This window comes from Falco punctatus (genome assembly GCF_963210335.1).
Source record: "Falco punctatus genome assembly, chromosome: 1".
NCBI lineage: Eukaryota > Metazoa > Chordata > Aves > Falconiformes > Falconidae > Falco > Falco punctatus.
Genome location: NC_137580.1, coordinates 108,561,675 through 108,587,051, shown reverse-complemented (window position 1 = coordinate 108,587,051; position 25,377 = coordinate 108,561,675). Strand labels below are relative to the sequence as shown.

At 38.6% G+C, this 25,377-nt stretch overlaps 1 protein-coding gene across 4 annotated transcripts in view; it reads left to right on the top strand.

Annotated features, from left to right (window-relative positions):
* NCOR1 (nuclear receptor corepressor 1) overlaps positions 1-25,377 on the top strand; it is a 73,579-nt gene that overhangs the window by 38,685 nt on the left and 9,517 nt on the right. For all 4 annotated transcript variants that reach the window (XM_080382218.1, XM_080382217.1, XM_080382219.1 and 1 more), the window contains 22 exons: positions 2,180-2,310; positions 2,808-3,025; positions 4,707-4,769; positions 5,363-5,502; positions 6,248-6,374; positions 7,802-8,357; positions 10,333-10,462; positions 10,770-10,965; positions 13,430-13,603; positions 14,506-14,666; positions 15,062-15,182; positions 15,297-15,398; positions 15,898-15,995; positions 17,011-17,179; positions 17,750-17,890; positions 19,275-19,358; positions 19,808-20,064; positions 20,575-20,935; positions 21,480-21,704; positions 22,478-22,687; positions 24,212-24,361; positions 24,947-25,120. In XM_080382218.1, coding sequence (XP_080238344.1) covers positions 2,180-2,310; positions 2,808-3,025; positions 4,707-4,769; positions 5,363-5,502; positions 6,248-6,374; positions 7,802-8,357; positions 10,333-10,462; positions 10,770-10,965; positions 13,430-13,603; positions 14,506-14,666; positions 15,062-15,182; positions 15,297-15,398; positions 15,898-15,995; positions 17,011-17,179; positions 17,750-17,890; positions 19,275-19,358; positions 19,808-20,064; positions 20,575-20,935; positions 21,480-21,704; positions 22,478-22,687; positions 24,212-24,361; positions 24,947-25,120 — 3,988 coding nt within the window. The remainder of the gene's footprint in view (positions 1-2,179; positions 2,311-2,807; positions 3,026-4,706; positions 4,770-5,362; positions 5,503-6,247; positions 6,375-7,801; positions 8,358-10,332; positions 10,463-10,769; positions 10,966-13,429; positions 13,604-14,505; positions 14,667-15,061; positions 15,183-15,296; positions 15,399-15,897; positions 15,996-17,010; positions 17,180-17,749; positions 17,891-19,274; positions 19,359-19,807; positions 20,065-20,574; positions 20,936-21,479; positions 21,705-22,477; positions 22,688-24,211; positions 24,362-24,946; positions 25,121-25,377) is intronic.

Here is a 25,377-nt window from a genome sequence, read left to right as displayed (position 1 = left end):
TTGAAGTTGGCTTGCAGCATCTAATGCCCAGCAAGGAACAAGCCGGTTCTGCACACACCAAATTTGAGCGGGGAGCCTCTGGGTGTTGCAGTTCTTCTGAAGGGGTGACTCGAGTGACGACTGACGGTGGTTTGCTTAACACGTTCAAGCCCCTTCAGTGTAAACTCCTGTGACTGGTTCCCTCTGTGTGGCCATATCTGACTCCACACCCTCTCTTACGTTCCGTAGTTTCTTATGAAAACAGATTTAAGACAGAATTTAAACTGTAATCACACATTTTAAATAAACTTCCATATTTTCCGCAAGGAGGAAGAGAGCTCTTTCTTCCTCTTCCCTCTCCCCTCAGCTTTAACTGGAGTCCCGCCTGCTATAACCTCACTTGCAGCCTCAGGCTTTCTTTTCTCATTCTTGTTGTGGTGCCTCGTACAGAAGGCTTGGATTTTTTCATGGCACTTGGGAAAATCACCTTGTTACAGATACTGTTCAGCGTGAACAGGCAATATGGATAAAGCTCTAGGTGATTGATGTGGGTTGCTAGCTTTTGAGGCCCATCCAGAGAGTTCATTCATTTGCCGGTTGCTTCATGTAAGGCTTCTGGGATTTTGGGGAGTGGGTTGCGTGGATTTTTTAGTGGCAGCCAACTACTGCTTGATATTTTAGCCTGGAGGGGAAGGAATTTGCTGGTGAGCTATGAACATAGAAGGGCGGCAGTGTTGGAAAGTAAGGTGTTTTGGGCATGTGCAGATATATCATTGTAGGTGGCAAAAAGCAATATTTAGGCTCCTGACTATATTTAGGGAGGATAACAGCACTAAAACTTAAGGAAATTATTTCTGTAGTGACATTTGATAGATCTTTCCTAATACTTTACCCCCTGCCCCCCTGTATGAGCAGTGTCATTTTTCTAATGCTTTCTTACAACGCCACAGGATATTTGCCTTGTATAAGGTTAGATCACTTCTAGCAGCGAAGTCGAGGAATGTCAAGGCTAGGGGGTTTTTGTGTGCATGTCATAACGAATAGCAAAAACAATGCTACAAATTTTTCTAAATTTACATGTTTGGTTTGGTTTGGGTTTTTTTTAGCATCTGTAAGGGACCATGCTGGTAATTTTATGTGATCACATTAAGTAATAGAAATTTCTTCCATTAATTCCTGTTTGAAGCAGATTGTGTCTTCTGGAAAGTTTAAGTAAAATTTATGTGCTTTCTAATATGAGATACCATTGCACTGGTAGTTATCTGGATTGCTTTGAAAGATAAGGAGTGAGAGTCCCTTAACGGGTAATGCGTAGTGTTTTGTACTGTTTCCTTAGGATAATAACTCGTAATAGTCATTGCTTTGTCAGTGCTTAATGTCTTTATTGTGATAATTTGCAAGCACTACAAAAGACTATAGTTGGAAAAAAAACAAACAACCCATAAAAATTCTAGGCTGTAGTTTTTTCCTTCTGTAAATGCGCTGGAAAGATAAGTCTAAAATTCCTGACCCAATCTTTTGAACAATTATATTTCTTACGACAGTTTTGAGAAGGTGACTTAGAGTTGGTCATAATTTTCATGTTACAAGATCTGCTTCTAAGTTGTAAGCTATCATGTTTCACAGTTTTAAAATGGACATCGTTAAAAATAAAATTTGAGAGGAGCAACACCATTACTACACAAAATGTTGGCCAGCCCTCTCCAAGCACTTCTAAAACATTGCTGTTCATTTTAGTGAAGCGTACGATAGCACGTGTATTTGTTGACACACGTAGGTGTACATTATCAGCCCTGTGCTCACGCTACAAAAGAAGCCTGTACCTCAGTGGAATTTATAAGACAATATACCATATCTGAGTGGGGCATCTGACTGGAAGAAATGTAAGAGAAAATAAACTGAGAAATACTAAGGATATACAGCTAATATATAGAAACTGCACGTTCTGTGGCAAAGGGGACTTCTGAAGGCTGGGAGCCGTTGTCTGGTCCTTCACATTTGTTATGTTTCAGGGTGCAGATAGGTGTTACAGTTTCTGGCAGAGGCATTTTGCTGTTATGTTGACTGGTGTGCAGTAACTGTAACTTAAAATACCACCAAGCAGGAGGTAAGGCAGGGTCAGTGTTTGCAGTGCTCTGAGTACAAGCTGCTGCACCCTTGTGTGATGAAGTTGTGATATGTAAATCCCATTTCATTTCAGCAACAAATTGCTCGTCCTTCTCAAGAAGAAAAGGTAGAAGAAAAAGTAGAAGAGGAAAAAGCAGAAAAAGCAGAGAAAAAAGAGGAGGAAAAGAAAGATGAAGAGGAAAAGGATGAGAAGGAGGAATCTAAGTAAGTATATGTACTGAAAATGCATTTATTCACGCTAGATTGCAGTTTTTTTGCACAGATCAGAACAGGATTTGCATTAGCCTGACAGTGAAGTCTGGGCTGAAAACTGTTTGTATTTAGGTTAGATTTTGTGCATTAAACAATTTTTTTGGACATACGGATTCCTCTGTTTTGTTGAACTAACCAGACAGGTGAAAAAAGCTGTGGGATTATTTTTATGCACACAATAATTTTTCTGTCTTTTTGGTTTGGGCTTTTTTCATGTTCTATCACAGAATTTGTATTTTGTTTGATAATATCATGTATCTTTGTTATTCTCTAGCAACTCTCAATTTTAGACAGTAAGTGAATTCAATTTCACTAAAGGAGTCTTTTGGGTTTGTGGAGTTTTGTTTTATAGTTTGATGGGTTTTGGGGTTTTTTTGACATTGATATCAGGAATATCTGCCCATAATGGCTATCTGAATGTGACTGAATTATATTTTAACTACTCCCAGAGAGAATACCAAAGAAAAGGACAAAACCGAAGTTGCACCAGAGGAAACAGAGGAAAGGGAGCAGGCCACTCCTAGGGGCCGAAAAACAGCCAATAGTCAAGGTCGTCGTAAGGGCAGAATCACCAGATCAATGACAAATGAAGCTGCACAAGCAAATGCTGCTGCAGCTGCAGCCACTGAAGAACCACCACCGCCTCTTCCACCCCCACCAGAACCTTGTGAGTAGCGTTTATAGGACACTCGGGAACCCATCTGGTTGTCAAGCTCTTCACTGACATAAGGCTGTTTTCTGTGCATGCAGTGCACTTTTTTTTTTCTTTCCTGTTTAGTATTACATCTTTATTCTTAGGCCTACTTAGTTTTGTGACTGTGTGGTACTGTTAAACTTCACGAGTGTAAATGCCTGAATAGTATCTGTGTAATCATATGACTCTGTTAGAACCATGTGGAGGGAAAAAAAAAATGCAGTTCAGCCTTTCTGTGATAATTCCATTTTCTCTCTTTGCAGGGTTAATGATGGATCTGTAGAGGTCCAAATGCCTTTGACACAGATAGACTTACAGGCTGTAGCTCACAGGATATTGTTGAATAAGTAGGCCTGATATTTGAGTACTTTAGGGAGTTTCATAATCTGAAATGGATCCTAGCAAGTTGTTTTTGTTGTTTCTGCATTAGATGGCAAGAGACTTACTTAAAATAAAATGTTACTTTCTTGGTATGTATGGTTAAAAAAGACTATGCTGTCTCTCACTGCATTTCTAAAAAGGCTGACATGATTTGTGGTGGTGCAGAAATACTAGCAGAGTACCTTGTGGCTAGTAAATAATTATCCAGGATGGCACGGCAGGGTGTGTTTTTTTTTTTTTTTTTGTGGTTATTTTTTTTTTTCTTGCAGTGCTTTGCTGTGGCAAAAGTTTGTTGCTCCTAGCTAGTTACAGGCAGCTGCTATTCTAGAGCTTGTAACAACTCTTTTTTTTTTGCTCAGATATTCTCCATATCCTAAAGAACAGAGTAAGTGGGCAAATTAGTTCTTGTTTAACTGTAAACATCAGAGACTGTGATAGACATTCTTGCTCAGTTGATATGGTGGGTTTTTGTCAGCAGCTAGACTAAGACAGTAATGGGTTTTACTTTTGTTTCTGTTATTTGGGGTGTTTTTTTCCAAACCATTTTTGCAGGCTTTTCTGGAAAATCTAAAATAGTTTTTCAGTGGATCAGATAATTTATAATGTCTTACTTTTATTATTTCTTAATGGCAGCTGTTGAAGGGTCCGTGTTGTATGCTGTGCATAATGGCCAATATTATGAAAAGGAAATGGAGGCTGTTGAAGCTTAATGCCATTCAGAAATTTAAACAGAATTATATCAAATGCAGAGATGTGAATGAGAAGTGTTTTGCATTTGATCATACTTAGTTTCCTCCTTGTTTTTACTTTTTATTTTTCTGTTTGTCCAGTAGGAGACTCGGTGAATACAACAGTAGATTTCTTCATACCCACTAACCAATAAATAACCATTTTAGTTCTTTCCACAGCAGTCAGTGAAGTAAGATGGAAGTAGCTTATAGCATGTTGGATTGCCGCTTTTAGTAGTTGATGGTAATTATTGACAGTTTAAATAAAATTTTAATGATATATATGCCCAAGTTACTTACAAGTCTTCCTTGACAGATAATTAATCATAGTTTTGTAGGCAGTTTGCTGAGATTGTGGTGGTTCCTACTATATCCCTAACTTGGTTAATGGAGATTGACTACTCCCCACTGACAAGAGCAGCTTTTCCAAGTGACGTGAACAAGCACTAATGTAAATAGATTAGTTAACTATGGGATGCATGATTGGTGCCATAATAGTGAAGCCTGCTCTTTTTTTCTGACTAGTGTCTTTGTTTCTCTTTCAGCTTCTGCAGAGCCTGTGGAGACATCCCGCTGGACAGAAGAAGAAATGGAAGTTGCTAAGAAAGGTAAACCTTGTAAAGCTTTGGACTTACTTCTGAATACTTGTATTCAGTAAATTATTATCATTTTGTAAATAAAAGTGCTGTGATTTTTTTTGCAACACTGTGCTGAATGGATAATCTGAAGCTTGCTGTTGTTTTTTTTTTTCTTTTTAAAAAAAGCAAACATCTAACGACAGGATCAGTTTTTTAAGACTTACATTGGCTTTTTTCATATGGGCTACTAAAGTAACTTATAAAAATTAAATTCCTTTTGTATAAGACATGCTTTACATAAAGAGGCTAATGTAGTTTATAACTTGTCTGTTCATTTGGCAGATACTTTTATCTGTAAATTTTATGCATAAAATCAATATTTTAGAAGAGGTATTGTGTATTAGCAACGGCAAAGGGTTAAGTTTGAAGGCTTCATAAGCAGACATTCAAGTTGACACAGCTTTTTTTTGCCCCGTAAGTAGTTACCAAGTACGCGGTCATAGCTTAAGGGCAGCAGTACTTCTGCACCTTACCTTTGCATAGGCATTGTTGTTCCATTTATTTGGGTTTCGATGGCTGAATTATTTAATGTAGCAAATATTGGTTTTTCTATGTTTGAACAGGCCTAGTGGAACATGGACGAAACTGGGCAGCAATTGCAAAAATGGTTGGGACAAAAAGTGAAGCTCAGTGTAAGAACTTCTACTTCAACTATAAAAGGAGACACAATCTGGACAGCCTCCTCCAACAGCACAAACAGAAGGTAAGTGCAGTGGGCATTTAATATTTTGTAGCAGAAAACTTGGCATCTTTCTAAAGTAATACATCATGCTTCACTAAGACTGCTTTGCAATCACCACTTGTTTCCTTTTCTACTTGTTTTTGTGGTGTGTCATAAATCTCCTAGAAAAGGCAGCTGATGCTCACTGACTGGTGATACTAATTGCTTCTTGCTTTAAAATGCAATAGAAAATTTTCTACCAGAACACTCAAGCCTGAAGAATGCTTTAGTGCTCTGAAAACCACATTCCTCATCAGCACACCAGCAGCTGTAGAAGTTCAGGTTATTGCTGTAGAATAGTTAGTTACCTTGAAACACAATAAACACTAACCTTACAAAATGAAGCAAGAGAATTGGTAGAAGACCAGGAACTGAAAGTTTTGGGGCATCTAAAGTAGAATCCTGAGTGTTTGAGTCCTCTAAACTATGGTGTTAAGCTAGTCTTCTGTCACTGAAGTGAAGAGCATCAGTATCTCTGTTTGCTACGGTGGCTCTGTTGTCCCCTAAACATACCTTGAGAGGGTGGTTTGTTCCCAAATTTATTTTTGATCAGGAGCAGCAAAAGCTGGCCTGAAGCTGAAAAAGTGTACCCCCTTGTGAGTGAATCTGTACTAAATAGAGATTCTCTGTCTTTCATTTCAACCTCAGATTAATAAATGAGAATGCATGTAAAAGGAAATAATACTTGCCAATTTTCAGTACAATGTAAATGCCGTGTCTTTATCAGTCTTCACGAAGGCCCCGTGAGGAGCGAGATGTGTCACAGTGTGAGAGTGTAGCTTCGACTGTGTCGGCTCAGGAGGATGAAGACATTGAAGCATCTAACGAAGAAGAGAATCCAGAAGACAGTGAAGGTAACTTTTCTGGGAAGGAAGGTTGCAGAAAGGGACCTATGTTTTGTGCCAATTAAATCCTCAGAAAGTTGTGTTCCACTACATAATGTAGGGCTCAAATCCTATGTTTCAGTTGGATTTTAGCAGTTGGAACTCACTGGAGAGGAAAAAGCTTTTTTAGCATTGAGCAGCCTTAAGATGTTACTGCTTAATATTTTGAGAAGCTTTGAGTATGCTATCATCTAGAGGGTAAACAGTACCTGATAAAAAAAATTTGTACCTGTTGAAACAAGTTGAATCAAAGCTGTGTAACCTTTGCTAGTGGATAGTCTCAGTAAAGCTTCAGGCAGGCAAAGTTAATTGGTGGGTTTTTGTGGTTTGGTTTGGTTTTTTTTGGGGGGGGGGGTTGTTTGTTTTTATTTGTTGATTGCAACTGCTGATAATTCTGGGCACACAGCATCAGCCAGTCTTGGCCAGCCTTTTGTGGAGTTATAAGCAACAGAATTCATAAATGATGAATGAAAGAACATGGCTAAGTGTTGGGGATTTTGGTTTTTACTTGTTGGTATTTTTTTAAGCTGCAGAGTGTGTGTGTGTATAATTCAGCAAATTGTCCATTTCTATAATAAGTCAAAATTACTTGTTATACAGATGGGTAGGTTAAAAGTGATGGATCCTTATTGCATCCTTTTATTTAACAAACATAGTTAAAATGTTTATGTGATTGTAAAGAATGAAGACTCTTATCAGAAGATAAGATTTGAATATAACATCTATGTTCTAGGTGTTGCCATAGTTTTTCATAATGTTTTTATTTATCTATAAGCTATTTATAATATAATGGAGTTCATGAACTAGACTAAAAAGAGGAGGAAGGATCTTTACTACAAAAACCTATAATTGGAATCCAGTTGTTGATGCCATTTATACCTTTCACAGAGCAAAGATGACATTTTCAAGAAAACCATAATTCATAAAGGAGGTAAACTAGAACTGTTAACTTACAACAAGAATTGCAAGTCAGCATGTGTATAAAATGTGACTGATTTTCATGTAAAATTAGTGGTTTGCCACTTCTGCCAGTGATGCCTCTAAAACCAGTTAATTTAAATGATTAAAGCTGCACCTTTAGCTGCTCTGGGTGTTGACTCTAGTCTTGTGATAAAGCGGCATCATATATGGAAGTACCAACTCTGACACATGCACAAGAGTTTACTTGGCTGACGCTCTGTAAGATCAGAGCTAGCTAAGTAGCCTTATTTCTGTAATTGCAGTCTCCCTCCTTAACCTGTATCTGCTGATTTTTGGTTACTCTCCCCTTGGGAGTCATTTCTTGAGGGTGGTTGACTTGTGTTTTGGGACAGCAGACACATCTTTGATTATTCTAAAGAAGCGTTTCATCAAAGCCTGGTTGGATTTTATTATGCCAAAACTTTTTTTTTCCCCAGGTGCTGAAAACAGTTCTGATACAGAAAGTGCTCCATCTCCAACTCCAGCAGAACCTGCTAAACCAAGTGAAGAAACTCCGTCTGAGAGCACTGCTTCAAAAGTAACCACTGAGGCGACAGCAGAACAAGAATCTACCATTAAACCTGCAACCAGCACATCTCCCTCCTTAACAGCCCAAAGCGTATCAACAGCTGAAAGTCAGACCCCTGAGCCACAGGTTAAGGAAGAAATAAATAATGAGGCAGAAGAGCCTATGGAAGTTGACAACAGAAGCCATCCAGTTGAAGCTAAGCCTGTGATTACTCTTCCAGTACATACCAAAGTAGAACCTGTAGAGACTGAAATGAGGCTACCAGAGAATATTCAAGTGAAAATAGAGAGTGATACCAAAGAGAGAGAGATGGAGAAACCCAAGGAAAAGTCCGAACCAGAAGAAATGGACTACAGTCTGTCACAACCAGTTAATACAGCGAGACAGGAATCCCATTCAGATAATGATTCGAGTGCCACCTGTAGTGCTGATGAGGAAGTTGATGGAGAACCTGACAGACAAGGGTGAGTTTAATTTAGTGTTGAAATATTGCCATCTTTTCAGAAGTTGTTTAAAAAGTGGTTTTACTTAACAGCGATCCAAAGCCTATCATTGATAGCACCATTTTTGTTACGAGTTTGTAATAGGGAAAGAATTTTTAAAGATTCTTTTCTGGAAGTGCAACAGAGGGAAATGCTGATGTAAAATTTTGATGAAAAGCCAAAAGAAGAGTCTTCTAACGCAAGATAAGGCAAAATTCTGTGGTGATATACTGACTAGGTAGGTAGCAAACTAGCACAACTACCCGGAAAGCTAGAGAATAGGGGAAGCTGAGCCATTTGGGCTCTGTTCAGAGCATGGGAATTCTGTTAAACAGTTACCTGGAAAGGACAGCTGCTTACTGAAACAATGAAAATTGGCTAAAGCAAGAAAAAAGATTCAAGATGCTCCTGGCATGGTTTTCTGTGATAAGTAGCTCTGTGGTACTTCTGGTGGGGAGGGGAAGATCTTGCTGCTGCAGGATTTTCTGATGCACAGCTATTTACTTAAATTTTTTTAGTTGGTCATTGCTTTTTAATGGGGGGAATTTTGTAAATGCCCCCATCTACCCAAGAAACTCAACCGTGTAACTGGGTCTGTACTGAAGTTCTTTGCTTTGGTTTGGTTTTGTTGATTTGTTACTTTTACACAATACTTAAGAACAAATCTACATGTTCAGAAGTAGGTTTGGAATATTTTTTTATATTGTGATTGGGTAACGTGGGGTTTTAATTCCTTTTAGTGAAAAACTGTTTGAATATAGGCACAGAAATTTGGAGATGGAGTTGTTCTAGTTGATTCTTGCTCTCATAGCTCAGTTTAGTAGAATGCACCCAAAACTCCTTGAGTTTGACAGGTAAAATAGCTTGAATATATCTTCTAGTAGGAGATAAAATTTGTTTTTTGAAAAATAAAAATCTAAGGGCATAAAATGTTGATATTTTAGTTACCTTTTAACTTTTCATGTTTATTTGCTTGTATAGCCTCTAGAGTCCTGTACCCAACTACTGTCATTGAATCAACCAGTAGAACTGAATCTCTTGAAGGCTATTGATAATAGAGTAGTGGAAGTATTTCTCTCTCTTACCAGTCAGTGTCCATAAATGAACGGGCAAGTGTCCTGAGAAATGGATGACCTCTTTCTCCGAAGTGTACAGTGTGTTCATGCAAACTTCCTAGTTCTGGGAACTTAGCCGTAAACACTGTGGATAACCTACATGAGTATACAGGGCTTTAAACAGACAATGCTGCATGTCTTTGGAACCATTTATCTTTTGGGGGATGGCTGACACCACTGATAATATTCAAAGTCTTTTTAGTGTTCTGTTAGTGCAATTTCTATGTAACCACAGTACAGCATCGGAGCCAATGCCCCCTCCCTCTCAGTGGTCTTAATATACACACAGTACCAAGGATAGATGTTAAATGTCAAAAGTATCCAGTGTCATCGTACTGCATGTGATCTTTGGAAGAGTGCAGTTGATAGTGTTTCTGCACTCTCTTGCCTCTTCAGACATCATCTTTCCACTTCACAAATATATTAGCCCTCCGTGTGAGAGTAGTCTATTGTATATTACTAATTATTTCTTTCCTGTGGACTAAATATATCCAGGTCTTCCCATCTATTCCCACCACCCTCCCCAAAGCATTTTCTGTAAAGACGGTTGCATTGTTATAGTACTGTGCATATAGAAACTGCATACATAAGTAGGGGAGATTCTGAACACTTCTTTTGGTATTTCTGTTTTATTATAAAAATGCAGCGTCTGTTGGCTACTCTACCAGATGTGCTGTGGGACAAAACATAACGTGGTTCTGATTTTCCAGCTGTTTGTCCAGTGTGTTAAATGTGTTGGGTTTTTGAAGTTAAAAGGCATACTTTTGCCTGTAAAAATTTTAAGATGTTTAATCTTGGTCTGTTTGGTGATATTTTCCCCTTCCTTCTATCTCTTTTTCCAGTATCTTCAGCAGGGAGTCAAAGCCCTCACTGTTAAATCCCACTGGGTCAATACTGGTATCATCCACGATAAAGCAAGGGCAGATGGATCTGCAACAGCTTCACCACCGAGCTGCTGTCATACCACCTATGGTATGGGGTATTTAAGTGATATTTGTAGGAGTATATGTTGTCCCTAAAACTAATCGCAATACTAAAGCAGCAAAAGGTTGTGCAACAAATGTAGTAGTACATGATTTGCTTTGTTAGCCTGCTTTTGAGGGGGAAAGTAAGTTAAGTACAAATAAATACACAAGTAATAGCTTCAAAACAGGTGTGGACCATTTGAAACACTCATACATAGACTACAGCTGCTGCAGTGGAGGCATTGAGCAAGATAGATAGTTTGGTAAGTACCTGTATTAATGTACGTACTGTTAATACCTCTCTGTCCTTGTAGGTTTCTTGCAGTCCCTGTACTGTTCCTGTTGGAACACCAGTGAGTGGTTATGCGCTGTATCAACGGCACATTAAAGCAATGCATGAGTCAGCGCTGCTGGAAGAGCAACGCCAGAGGCAAGAGCAGCTGGATATGGAGTATCGAAGTGCTGTAAGCCCTTGTGGCACTTCCAAGAGCCCTAATGTTGAGTGGGAAGGTAGGTGTTTTCACATCTGTCGTGGAAATAGCTACATTTTATGTCCATGTGTTACTCTGCTGCCTCATTTAAGAATGAAAGTTTAGTGTACCAATAATTACCTATAGCTTTCTGGTGAAGGCACTTGATTGAAGGAACCTGGCTACTACAGAAATCCTGCTTCAGGTACAGTGCTGGAGAACTACCTGTAGCTCCTCTAGATAAGGTAGAAAAACTGGCTCCATTTGGGTTAAATTAAAAAATGAGTTGCTCCAACAGAGAGAGATTCAGAAAGGCAAGGTGTGCAGGTGGAGGACCCAGATAACTGCCTGTTCTGGCCCCTTTCAGGAGCTTAAGGTGAAGATGGGAGACAATTACTAAAGAACTGTGGGTGCAAATAAAAGGAATGTTTTACTGCACTGGAGCACGTACATGGACATTGAGCCCTGGAGTGGGGCACAAAAGTGTGGTAAAACTCTGCTACCGTAGCCTGTCTGTCCACAGAAGGGCTGTGTGAAAAGTTCTTTCCCATGGGAATATGATGGTTGGTTGCTTTTGTATATAGAGATGATACTTAGAGGCAGGGTTTGAACTGAACTGAATGTGGCTCTAGTGTGACCTTCAATCTAGAACAAGATAAAAACTGCCTAGAGAACCTGTCAGGGTGACTAAATAAGGACATAGCTGTTACTGTTGCTGGTAGCAGGAAAGTGATTCGGATGGACGGTGTATATGTTCCATCATCCAACTTACTGTTTAAAAGCCAAAGGATGCATTTATTAGCTTTCACTAGGCATTCATATTATGCTTTCTGTCTGTGTATGTTGGCTATATTTTCATTCTTTGAACTGAAATTATTTTAATTCTATCAACATCTTGCAAATTACAAACAGCCTAGCAAAAGATATCTTTTCGGTTTTGTGCAAGAAAAGCATATTCTGTGGGAGGCCCAGTTCTGTACTAAGTGTGTAACTTTTACCTCTTCCTTTTCTAGCAAAGAAAACATAGCTCAACAAACTGTATGTTGTAACAAGGGAATAAACAGAGTAAGATTAATGTGCTGAATGTTAGTATTAAGAGATATCATCACAGTTGCATAATTTGCATTTTTTAGATTTTATGTTCTTGTGTGCTGTTTCTCTTGTCTCCGCAGTGTTAGCAACATAAACTATCATGTTCTTTGAAACTCAAAAATCCATGTATTTAACATGCATAACAATTTTAAATTATGTTATGAAAATGCTTCACCTTAATTACTTTTAGCGAAATAAAATGGAAGAAACAGAACCATTTTTTTACCTGTTAAAATAGCGAGAAGGGAGCTTGTAGATTTGTGGAGGGCAGGGTAAGATTGTGGGTTTTGGAAGTTTGCTTCTTTAGGTGGCAAGTCTGGGGTTGCTTAAAAGTACCATTTAACTGAATAACTCTTGGCATTGGCAGTACGGTATTATGAAGTGTGGGAAAGTTCTGGGGTGAAGTGTCTGCCAGCAAAAATCAAGGTGCTTGTCGGAGCCAGACAGAAAGGGAGAGTTGGTGTGGTTAATGTAAATGGGTTCTGCAAGCCTGGACATCTTAATCTGAAAACTAGAAGGGGCTGAAATGTCATCAGATCATTTCAACAGCCACTTCCTAAGATACACTGTGCACATGAAGCTTGTCCCCCAACTGCTGCGTGCAGCAGAGAGCCCACAGGCTGCTTAAAAACGTTGCATTGCATACACTGGTATGCTGCCTGTGTTGTGGGGCATCCTGTCAAACTAAAGGGCCTGTTGTTGAATTGGCTTGTGACAACCTACACAGTACTCTATCATGAAATAAAATACTAAAGCTATTGTGGGATAATTAGTGCCATATTTCTTTGACTATGTCAAAGGTTAAAGTTAAAAATTTACAGCTGCAGTAGACTTGTTCAGGTTCGTAATATAGAGTACTTAAATTGTCCATTGCCAAGAAAAGAAAGGAATTTCTGAAGTTCTGCTACTAGATTTTTAATTTCTTAAATTTGGTAAAAATGTATTTTCCCTTAAACATCATTGATGGGCAATATTGGTATTTGAAATTTGATTTGTGACTTCTTGTTTGCTTGCGCAGAGGAAGGGAGGCTTTTTGTCTGGTGGGATTGGCTTGTAGGTCTGGCTAAACTTGATGTGAACCTGGCTGATGCACAGGACTTGGAAAGGAATCTTCCTTAAATGAAAGTTTTTTCAATAGCAGAGCTTTCACTTAAAGGACCTAAAGGATCCAAGTACTGTTTTTCACATAGAGAAAGTATGACAGTTTTCCAAAGCTTTGGATATAGAAGTATAGACATAAGAACACATTAAGCTGTACTTTAATACTACTATTAAATTGAAAAGTTTGTACCTGATGAGTATATCTGACATAGGAGTCAGGCCCTTTGTTAAAACTGTGTTGTAAACTGGACCTTTTGCCTTCAATTTCTAATCCAGGGTTCGGTTCTTTCTGATAAATTTAACCTTCACAGGAAAACCGGTGGCCTATATGCCTTATGCTGAGGTCAAGCGAGCAATAGAACAGGAAGCACAAGTGCAAAATACAGCAACAAGGTCAGCATCACCATACAGGCTATCTCCAAGAGAAGTCAATAAAGCCTCTCCCCAGCCTGATATGAATGCAGCTCGCTATAGTGTCCCGCCAGGTAAATGTTTTGTTACATACATAGTGATAATGTAGTCTTTGTTTGGAAGCTGGACTTCTGTGACTTGATGTAGTACCAAATTACTCAATAAACACTTTGTGAATTAGCAGAAGGAGGTAGGCTGTGCATGTAAATAGGTGCTCAGGATTTTTCTAGCTCTGGCGAGGTTGTGGTTTTGTTCTTTTATTGCTACATCAGCTGCATAACGTGTATTTTATTAAGCAAATAGGATGATCTGAAAAGTATTAGAACAGCATAGGGCTGAAGTCGTCAAGAGTTTTTCAGCTTAATACAAATACCTCATATTCATGGGTGGCCTTTCTTATGAAGGGGGGAGTTGAGCAAAGAAGAAAGCTGCTGCTATCCTTGGCATTAGTTTCTGACTGTAATTTTTAATATTATAGTCTGAGTGTTTTATAAAGCAGTGAAATAACTGACAATTCTTAATTCTGAAACTTAGATTATTGCTTTTCCCTTCAGAGTATAATGTCATGCTAAGAAAAGACAAAATCAGGGAAGCTTAGATCATACTTGACTCAGTTGTGTTCCATTTAAAGAATAAGAACTTTCTTTAAAAACAGGAAGACAACAAAAAACTTGAACATACTCTAGGCTGCTATTTTTAAAAGCTTATTTTTCAGAGTTTGCAATTCTACAGTGCAGCTTTTGCCATTCCTTTTTGAACTTTGATGCAAGGTTGGATATTCTCCATTCAGTTCCCACGTGTAACATACACTTGGACATAGTGAATTTCAGAGTGTAAATACAGCTAGGTAGCTTTTGGGTATTGTGAGGCAATTCCCATCAGAAATTGTCAGATGACTGTGCTATTTCTATTCTTGTCCCTCTAACAATTAGTAGAGCTGAAACAGACTAATGTTTCACGTACAATTTTCCCCCAGTTCTCCAGCCAGCACCTCACCAAGTAATAACCAACATACCTGAAGGAGTCCGCCTTCCAACAACCAGACCCACCAGACCACCACCACCACTCATTCCATCCTCCAAAACAAGCGTGCCATCAGAAAAACCTTCCTTCATCATGGGAGGCTCAATCTCACAAGTAAGAGAATTATTATTGGAAAACCTGTGCTTGCATTGATTTCTTTGCCCTTTTGCAACCTTCAACATCTCGTACTTGGTTATGTGTTCAGAGCATTATTACTTAAGACCTATACATGCCACCTCTAGATGTCCAGGAATTACAGGTGCCTTAGAAAACAGAACATGTTGCAGTTCTTCACATTTAGGAGTGTGGTTGAGGGTGTCCAGTTTGGGTGAACTGTGTCCCCAAACGAACAGACACTACCCTCCTGGTGTTCTGCGCTTTGATACTTTGCAGCGGTGTGCTGTAGCATTTTGAGACAGGATCATTAGCATTAGCATTCTTCTTTAAACATAGATGTGAATCTTCATTCCAGAAACAAGAGGTGACATATAATATATTTGTTGTTTCAGGGGACACCTGGCACTTACTTAACATCCCATAGTCAAGCTTCCTACACCCAAGAAACTGCAAAGCCATCAGTGGGTTCTATATCTCTTGGGCTGCCAAGGCAGCAGGAGTCAGCCAAATCTGGTAAGAAAATAAAAGCTTATGTGTTTTATATAGACTAATGACCTAAAATTAAAGAAAGTTAAAAAAAAAAGCACCAAAAACACCCAAACTTTTTCTTTTTCTTCTTCTGAATAGCTTCCCTGCCCTATATCAAACAAGAAGAATTTTCTCCCAGAAGCCAGAATTCCCAACCTGAGGGACTCCTGGTCAGGGCACAACATGAAAGTGTGGTTCGAGGTAAAGAAAGTCATACGGATTAAGAAACTTTGTCAGAGCCTGAGAAAACTGAGAGAATTAACTTCTAGAGCTCAAACTGCTGAACTGTTATTTTTAAGTATTACATGATTAATCTGCTCCCTATTTTCCGAGGCATGTGTAGTTGTAACTCGCTCCTCCTGTCTGCATGTCTCATTTAAGAACATTTGTTTCAAGGCATGCCAACTTCAAAATTAACTCGCTCAGTAGAGCATAAGCAGAGCAATACATGAAATATCCAAATACATCAAAAGAAAAGAAACTAAATACCATGGATTAATGCTGTAGAAGACTTTTAGCCTGTAGAAGGCTATGTTAAAAGAGGAAGTTGTCTAACTGCCTCAAATGCATGCTGTTACACTGAAATTTCCCTCTATTGTGGTGTAAACTAACAGTTCTCACTAGAGTCTTTAATGACTTCAAATAGAGCAGCTTTTCTTTATGCTGTTATTTATCAGGATGTCTTATTATTTCAAATCAGGTACCACAACGATACAGGAGGGAAGTATAACGCGAGGAACTCCAACCAATAAAGTTTCTGTTGAGACCATTCCTTCTTTGAGAGGCTCCATAACTCAGGTAATTTTCCCCTTACTGAGAAGGCTGTAGCAAACCAGCATATTTAAACTCTCACCTTGAATGTATTTGCATGTCTGAAAAAGTAAATTAATATCACAGAGTAGGAACTGCCTTGAAAAAAGAAATTTTAATACAATCAGATGGTCAAATCCCACTACTGCTGAAGTCAGCATTGCCATGATTTCATCTTAGAATCATACAATCATTTAGGTTGAAAAATTCTTTTAAGGTCATTGAGTCCAACCTTTAATCCAGCACTGCCAAACCCCCCACTAAACCATGTCCCCAAGCACCACACATACACGTGTTTTAAACACATCTCAGGATGGTGACTCAGCCACTTCTTTGGGCAGCCTGTTCCAATGCTTGACATATATATGAGTCTTTAAACTTTTTAAATAAAACCACCAAAGCCTTTGGTATACTTAACTGAAGGCTTATTAGCAACTTCCCTGAAAACACAGCTGAGTTCAAATATTAAAATCAACTGTAAGCAGTCTTGCACAGATGCTATTTAAAGCCAAAAAGGTAAGTTAATCCCTTTTGTCTCATCATTTTTTAAATGCTACTGGTTTGGTTGACATGGGATCTCTACTTATGGAAAGGAGCAGTAACAATTCTCCTCTGAGATGGATAGGTTTCATTACTTTGCATAGGAATGAAGCTTAATGGCACCATTAAGTATGTAGTGTGTTATCTGCCCCCTAAATGGTATTATAGGGTAAATGTTCTAGGCCATGAAATACTTTTGTAATATAGCACTCCCTATTCTTCTTTCTTTGTTTTTTAACAAGGTAGCAAATTGCCTACAAATGATCTTACCAATATTTAGGTAAAATGTCTAATAATAGAGGCAGAAGTTTAAGCCATACTGCTTGGTAAAATAATTGGTTTTCTAGATCTAAAATATGTTGTGGGTTTTGTTGTTGCAGGGTTTTTTTCCCCTCTTCACTGCTCCCTATTCTCTTAAATAAACACACATGTTCTGAATTATATTTGATTGATTTAAACGCAGGGTACACCAGCTCTGTCCCAGCCTGGCATAGCAGCTGATGCGTTATTGAAGGGAACTATCACCCGGCTAGCTACAGAAGACAGCAGCCCAGAAAAGTGCCGAGAGGAAGCTTCAGCCAAAGGCCATGTTATTTATGAAGGCAAAAGTGGGCATATTTTATCTTACGATAGTGAGTATTTGTGTATTCTACTGGATCAAAGTCAAGGCTGCAGCAGGTTCTGCTTCTTTAATCCATAGCTGGAGTGTGTCTGCTTCCAAGTGGAGAGGTATAAACCGCAGTCACTGGGGTGCTGTCTGGGAGAATATTGGCCTGTCTGTGTTTTTGAGGATAGGAGAATTAAAGTGATCCAGAAACCGTGCCTGTGTTCTGAGGAGTCTCCTGTACCATCTATTTAAAATATAGTTAAACTATTTAATTTCTGTGCCATTAATTTCCAATTTTTCATGGAATATTTTTATTTTGAAAGGTTAAACCACCAAGTTTAAAATTATCAAAATCAAAAGAAATGTATCCTTTAACTTTGAACTTCAGTTGAAATATTGATGAATGAGTAACTTTTAACAAACCATAAAAAAAATATTTTTAAGGCTGAGATTTAATGTTACAATGTTACATTGAAGTTATGTTGTTAAAATATTAAATGACCAGTGCTCTCTTTAAATGAGTGCTCTTGCATCCTTTTTTTTTTTTTTTTTTATTGTCCATGTTTCCTAACTGTACTCTTGTGAATTTTGCCAGCTATTAAAAATGTTCGTGAAGGAACAAGGAGTCCAAGAACTGCACATGAAATTGGTTTAAAGAGAAGCTATGACACAATGGAAGGAAATATAAAGCAAGGAATGTCAATGCGGGAATCTCCGGTGTCTGCACCGCTGGAAGGTAAAAATGGCTGCTTCCAAGGTGTTTTGTGTTTTATCCAAACCTTTCTGCATTGATGTAAGAGTATTTAGAGTTATTTTATGGAGCAGACTGAAGGAGAAATTAGATTGAAATCTTACACCACTAACCAAATCCATGTAATAACCACTACAATTAAAACATGCTGGAAATATGACTGGAATAGATACTAGTTTTCCTTTTTGTTTTGCTGCTGTGTTCCCATAACTGCAGGTAGTTCAAGTAGCACTTAGTCCTCTCAGTAGGTCTGACACATCTAACTGGCTCTTCACAGTCCCAGTGGGTTGTGTAGAGCTCACACAACACGGAGTCCTACTGGCAGGGACTCCATGGGCACACCCGATAGTTAAATATTGGTCTCAGCCATGGCATAGTAACTTGGTAACACATTGGCATGACCTTCTGCATGCCTGCAATAAACCTCTTCGATTATGCCAAGCAGGAGACTTGCACAGCTGCTGTAGCCTGCTTCAGGGCATCCCTATTATTATTTTGATTTAATAAACTGTAATCAAACTAAGCCTGCAAAGGTCAAGTCAGGCCTGTATAACTTTTCTGATTTTATTAAAAAATACAAATGCAAGAGAATGTTTCATGCCTAAACTATTGTGTCTTAAAGTGCATTTTGTCCCATCTTTGAGTAGGCTTTAAAGACTATTTTGTGTACGTTTTTATCAGATGGAACGATATGAGTAAGGGGTTTCTAGACTGTATGTAGAAATTCAGCATTGCCTTTAAGTCACTGATGCATTTGGCTGGTCTTCAGGCTCTTTTGGCATACCAGAAGCTGCTCTGATACTTTTATGCTGTATCTTGTCACTCTGACACATTTTTTCCATCCTCAAACCGTGGAAGATTAGGAGTTCTTTGGGGGTTTGATTTGCCTTCCTACTGTAGGAACAGTAAATTCAACCCTTCCCAGATGGTTCAATGTGAACTTTGATTAATTGGAGGATGCTGAGGTATATTTTGGGGTGTTTTTTCTTTTTGTTCCGATTACCTAGTAAAAAAAGGTGTTTATGATGGGAAGGAAACTGGAGTGTAAGAGAAGCAGTGACTGCTTTTGGGACAAGAGTTAAGCTTAATTATAAAAAAAAACCCTTCTGTTTTCTAAATCTGTTAAAACTTGCAACCGTGTAATAGTGTGAATATTTGAACTGGAAGATTATTTTTTTTAAGACAGGATGGTGTTTATAACATGTTGATACTATGCCTAGCATACTGAGGCTGGGCCCTCTGGGCACTACTGTGTTGCAGATGCTATCTGTGATGTATGTCAGAAGGAGGAGGGGTTTTGTTGTTTTGAGGATTATTATTTTTTTTAACACTTGTTTAATTTGCTAAATTATGTTCATTTTAATTTTAGGTTTAATATGCCGTGCACTGCCTAGGGGTAGCCCACATGCTGAACTAAAAGAGAGGACAGTGTTGTCTGGCTCTATAATGCAAGGTAATGTATTGCAGGTTTACAAAACAAGCATTAATTACATCCCAAAAAACTTGGATTACTGAACCTTAAAACTGTTATTGACAATAGTAGCTGTGTTAAAGGTGGAACTTCTTCTCTTAAACATGTTTTCAGAGCGTAAATGAGTAGCTTTCTGATATGCTGTATACAAAGCTAGCGTGCAAACATAGCGTTTTATTTCTTTTTGGAAAACAGATTTATTTATTTTTAAAATGAACACTTGGTAATTAGCACTTTTTTTTTTTTTTTTTTAATGAACACTAACAGTTCCCCAGACCTTTGATGTATGGTATTTCCTTTATTCCAGCATCTGAAGTAACTTGGGTTGCTTTCAGTAATATATTGAATAATTGTCCACTATTATTTTTGTGGTGATTAAATAATCTCATTTAATTTAGTTCCAGTAATGTGACTCTTTCTTTCTGTAAAAGGCACACCAAGAACAACAGCTGAAAGTTTTGAAGAAGGCTTGAAATACCCTAAACAGATTAAGAGAGAGTCACCTCCCATCAGGACATTTGAAGGAGCCATTACTAAGGGGAAACCATATGATGGAGTCACTACTATAAAGGAAATGGGTCGTTCCATCCATGAAATCCCAAGACAGGACCTATTAAGCCAGGAAAGTCGCAAGACTCCTGAAATGGTGCAGACGACCAGGCCAATCATAGAAGGCTCCATATCTCAGGTAAATACAAAAAGCATCTTTTAAATACCTCCAGGGGTGGTGACTCCACCACCTCCCTGGGCAGCCTGTGCCAGTGCTTGAAAACCATTTCAGTGAAGTTTTTCTTAATATCTAGGGTTTACCCAGGGAAGCATACATCCATCCAAGGCATGAGCAAGCCAATTTCTCTGGGAGATGCGGTGGCTGCTAGTCGTACAGTAGCTTACAGACTCAGGAGTGGATCAATTCAGATTTAAATAATTACAAATCGAGAGTGTGTGTGTGTGTTAGTTTTAAGAAAGCTACCAACTTACAAAGCTTAAAAATATTTTCCATGTATTAGAAAAATCCTGTAGGGAACGCATTGCAAGCAAATGTGAGAGAACTGACAAATAACAATTGGTAAGATCCAGCTGTATTCCGTACAGATACGATAAAAGCGATGAACTATGATATCAGCAACGTGAGATTTTTTTAGCACAAGTGAAACATTGGCAGGATAACCTTAGCTGATCTTTGTCTCCTTTTCAGGGCACACCCATAAAATATGAAAGCAACTCTGGCCAGTCTGCCATCAAACATAACGTAAAATCTTTAATCACTGGACCAAGCAAGCTACCCCGTGGAATGCCTCAGCTGGAAATGGTGCCAGAAAACGTGAAGGTGGTGGAGCGAGGAAAATATGAAGATGTGAAGACCGGGGATGCAGTACGTTCCCGTCACACGTCAGTAGTCAGCTCTGGTCCCTCTGTTCTCAGGTCAACTCTTCATGAAACTCCCAAATCACAGCTGAGCCCTGGGATTTATGATGATACCAATGCTCGGAGGACACCTGTGAACTATCAGAGTCCAATGTCCAGGAGTTCACCCATGATGAATAGAGTTAGTGAGGGTATGTTATTCCTATCCAAAGTAAGACAAGAAGTTTTAATGATTTAATTTTAAACTTACTTTTAAACTGGTTTCTGTAATCCATTCTACTTTCTTTTATTCTAATGGCTTCTCTCACTTTGGAGGCTGACTAGAAGGGATTTTAGAAAGCTGCAAGCTGTTAATTGAAATAAGAAAATCTGCCATATTGTAGCATGGAGGTGGGAAGGCAATTCAGTTCCAGTTTGCATTTGATTCTGGATCACATTTAGAGGGTTACTTACAAGGGTAATGTTTTAAGGGCAGAAGCTATTGCTGAATTACAGAGTTATCTAGATGACGAACATAGTATGGTGAATTGTAAGCAATCTTAGTGTCAGGATTTTTAGGTTTAGGATTTGGATTTTTCACCAGAGATAGTTTGTGATATAAAATATTCTCTGTGTTTTAATGTATCAGATTGCAGCGTCCTCTAGAACATTCCTTGGCAGCCAGTGTATAATTACAGCTGAATTTTCTATGGAAAAATATGTATTTTATTAATTTGGGGTTTTCATTGTTTTTAGCTGGAATATCTTCTGGGAAGCCAGCAAATCACGAAAGGAAAAACACACTTACTCCAACACAGAGGGAGAGTGTGCCAGCAAAATCTCCAGTCCCAGGGGTTGATCCTGTAGTAACTCACAGTCCTTTTGACCCTCATCACAGAGGAGCAACACCTGAAGTTTATAGGAGTCACCTCCCTCCTCATTTAGATCCTGCTATGCCATTTCATAGGGCTCTGGATCCTGGTAAATATGTTTGTGTTGGGTTTTTTAGTTTTAGAAATATCATATGATTTGCACAGAAAAGATACCTTTAAATGGTAATTAGTAATAGCCAGATATAAGAAGTTATATATATACACACTGTTGTGGTTTGATTTCAGTTTAGTGGAGGTTTAATATCTAACCAGGAAACTTATTAAAAATACTGTTGTATAACACTCTAACTTTCTTTTAGAAGCTGCCAGGTTGCTGCTTTTTTGTTAATAAGTTCAAACAGTATTTTTAGATAAGTATTTGTGAAATACATCAAAAGCTTTCAGTAAAGCTATGCACAGAAGGATGCGGAAGATGCTGTAGAATTAAATGTAGTGAGGACCTGTCTGTTCAGGACTGTGATTTGTTCTCACTGAAAGATTGTCAGGTTAACCCTGGTGATACTAAATACAGTAGACTTCCTTTTAATCTATCCATCAGTGCCTTGTGCGAGGTATTGTAACCTTCCTCGGGTATTTCAGCCCTTCACATCTTCAGAACTTCAGGATATATATTTCTAATCAAGTCTCTTCTCTAACGCATATCTCCAATCTGGATTATTTAGCCTGCAAGCAGTGCATGAATTCAATAAAACAGCAGTATTGAAATGCTATTTTAATTCATTTGACACTGGCTGGAGAGAATTGATAGCACTTCTTGCTGAAGTTATATAAACATCTGAAATTTTCATTTGATATCACCCATACTGCTTCCTAAATCTTTTTTTGTTTTCCCCCCCCCCCCCCCCCTTTCTTCATCCTCAGCTGCTGCTGCTTACCTCTTCCAAAGGCAGCTCTCGCCCACCCCAGGCTACCCAAGCCAGTATCAGCTTTACGCAATGGAGAATACACGACAGACAATCCTAAATGACTACATTACCTCACAACAGATGCAAGTCAATTTACGTCCTGATGTAACAAGAGGATTATCTCCTAGAGAGCAAACTTTAGCTCTCCCGTATGCGGGAGCAAGAGGTATGGCTGTGGTTTTTCTGATGCTCTTTAAAGTGCATTCTGGACATGCATTGTGGGTTGGTTGGTTGGTTTGTTTTGTTACTGCTTATAAATATATGTGTGTGGATGGATGGATGGATGCATGCATACAAGTGCAGATGAGTACATCTGACTGGCTTTTGTGGATATAAAGGATAACTACGTATGTAATCAATATTGTTAAAGGGAAGGCTATAAGACTTAAGAGTGTTCAAGAAGCCGGACGGTTTTATGCTAGTTCAAATTGATACTCGGAAGCATATTTAACTCCAAACTTCAGAAAAGAGAATTATGTCAAAATGAGAGCATTTCAAAATGAAAATAAAAGCAAGAGCTAAAAGGGTAAGGTTTGTGAAAAACATGGTGATTGTTTAAAGATGTTATACTTGGGAGTTAGGAAATGTGTGTGACCTGTTGCAGAGTGGGAAAAAGCCTAAATCAATCTGGACATTTAACAGTAGCAGGAAGGAGCTATTTAAAGTAAAAAGACATCTCGCAAAAGTGTAACTCCTCAAACAGGGAAAATGGGAATCCTGACAAGTTAAATGTAAGACCATAAAGGTCAAAAAAATTAAGGAACAATTTATAAAGCTGAGTGAAGTAGTAACAACTTTAGATACACCAGGAGCAAGAAACTTGGCAAAGAAGCTGTAGGAACTGATAAATCATCAAAACTCAGAAGTAATGCTTTAGAAGATAAGGGCATTACAAAAAAGCAAAGCAGCTTCTTTGCAACTCTCTTCACTGTGGATTTATATTTCTGTGATGGAGATTGTCTTTATGGGACATGAGTTTGAGTTATTCTTTCACATTGAAATGTTGAACAAAGCGTTAGAACAAAATAATAAAATGAATAGCTATGAATGCTTGGGGTCACACAGCATTCTCCCAGGAGTTACAAACCTAACAGGCAATAGTCAATCTGCCAGCTTGGTTCCTGGGTATGATAATCTGTCTATCGCTTAAATTGGTTTAGATAGTTATTGATAGAATGGATGATAGCGAATGTGAGGGAATTAGGCTGGTAGGACTGATTATCTTGGGGATAAGGAGTAAGATCCTGTAGGGTTTTAATTGGTTGGAAATGAAAGGATAAGTGGGTTTTGTAGTAGGAGAAGTTATATTGGAGTTCCAGTGGGACTTGTGCATTGTAGCATTTCATTCTGTTTTATGAATATTAAAAGTCTGGAAAAGGGAATCAATAATGCTGGGTAATAACATTTTGCTAAAAGGTACGTTTATTGAATGGACATGAAGTGTATTTTTCCTACAGGCAGTTAAAGGGAGTGCTAGAAATGCAAATTCTGATTTAGTATGTTCCTAAATGGCTGGTTGCCAGATCTGAGAGAGTATAACCAGCTGGAATATAGTTCTGCACTTGCCTTAATCTTATATTTTTTCTGCTAAACATTCACTGCTGACCATTATCAATGAACAGAATACGTAATGTGTGGATCACTGGTCTGTCCTTGAATGGCCGTTCTTACGGGTGTCATCTCCTGACAGGAATTATTGACCTGAACAATATGGCTCCCACTATCTTAGTGCCTCATCCTGGAGGAACAAGCACACCACCCATGGAGAGAATCACATATATCCCTGGTACCCAGCTTACGTTCCCTCCCAGGCCTTACAATCCTGCTTCTCTGTCACCAGGTAAGAGCTCTTATGATTTGCTAATGTCTCTAATCATCTGACGTGCTGAGATAATTGACCATCTTTATTTAGCTTTCATCGATGTTTTGATGTTTTCTCAGGTGATGCTTTCTGCATGCACTTCTCACTTGGATAGCAGAAGTTTTCTTAATGATATCTTTTATAGTTACATTAGCAGCTGAAGGAGTGCTGACAAATTCAGAATTTGCTTCATTCTGACAGACCTTTATTTATAGTTATATGATTAGGATGTCACTAACCTGATATTACATGTGTTGAAGGGTGGAATTTGGGTCTGTAAGCTGTCTAGTCTCTAATTGTATAGGAACCACTTTAGTTCATTTTAGTTCATAATAGTTCATACTAATTAGTATAGGAACAGCTTAGAGGCTGTTGAGCCTTCCACTGTCACTGTATGTTAAGCTTTTGACTTCCTAGATAAGTGGATAGTCTTGAGTGGAATGAGAATGTATTTGGGAAATTTTGCTGTAAGTGGGTGGCAGGATATGTTGATGTAAGTGTTTACAACAAATTATGTTTGAGTGTCTCTTTTTGCTACTTCATTTTATCTTGCGGACCTTCCAGGACACCCTACACACCTGGCAGCTTCTGCAGCTGCAAATGCTGAAAGGGAACGGGAAAGGGAGCGGGAGAAGGAACGGGAAAGGGAGAGGGAACGTGAGCGAGAGCGGGAAAGAGAACGAGAACGAGAGAGGGAGAGAATAGCTTCAGTCCCTGCTGAACTTTATCTTCGACCAGGTGAGTGCACATTGCTAGGTTTGGATCTGTTGTCTTGTAGACTGTGACTGCTCATTTTCTATAGCTGCTTTTTAGCAACATGCAGCTTATTAACAACACGTTACGCAGTTTGGTTTTAGTCTGCACTTAAGGCAGGTTCCTATTACCTAGCAGTTCTAGTCACAATTGCAACTTTTGCAAGTACTGGGCTTCTTGATCTTTTTCTCATACCAGTGTAGTACTTAGGGAATGGTGTGAATCCCAGTTATCACTAGCAC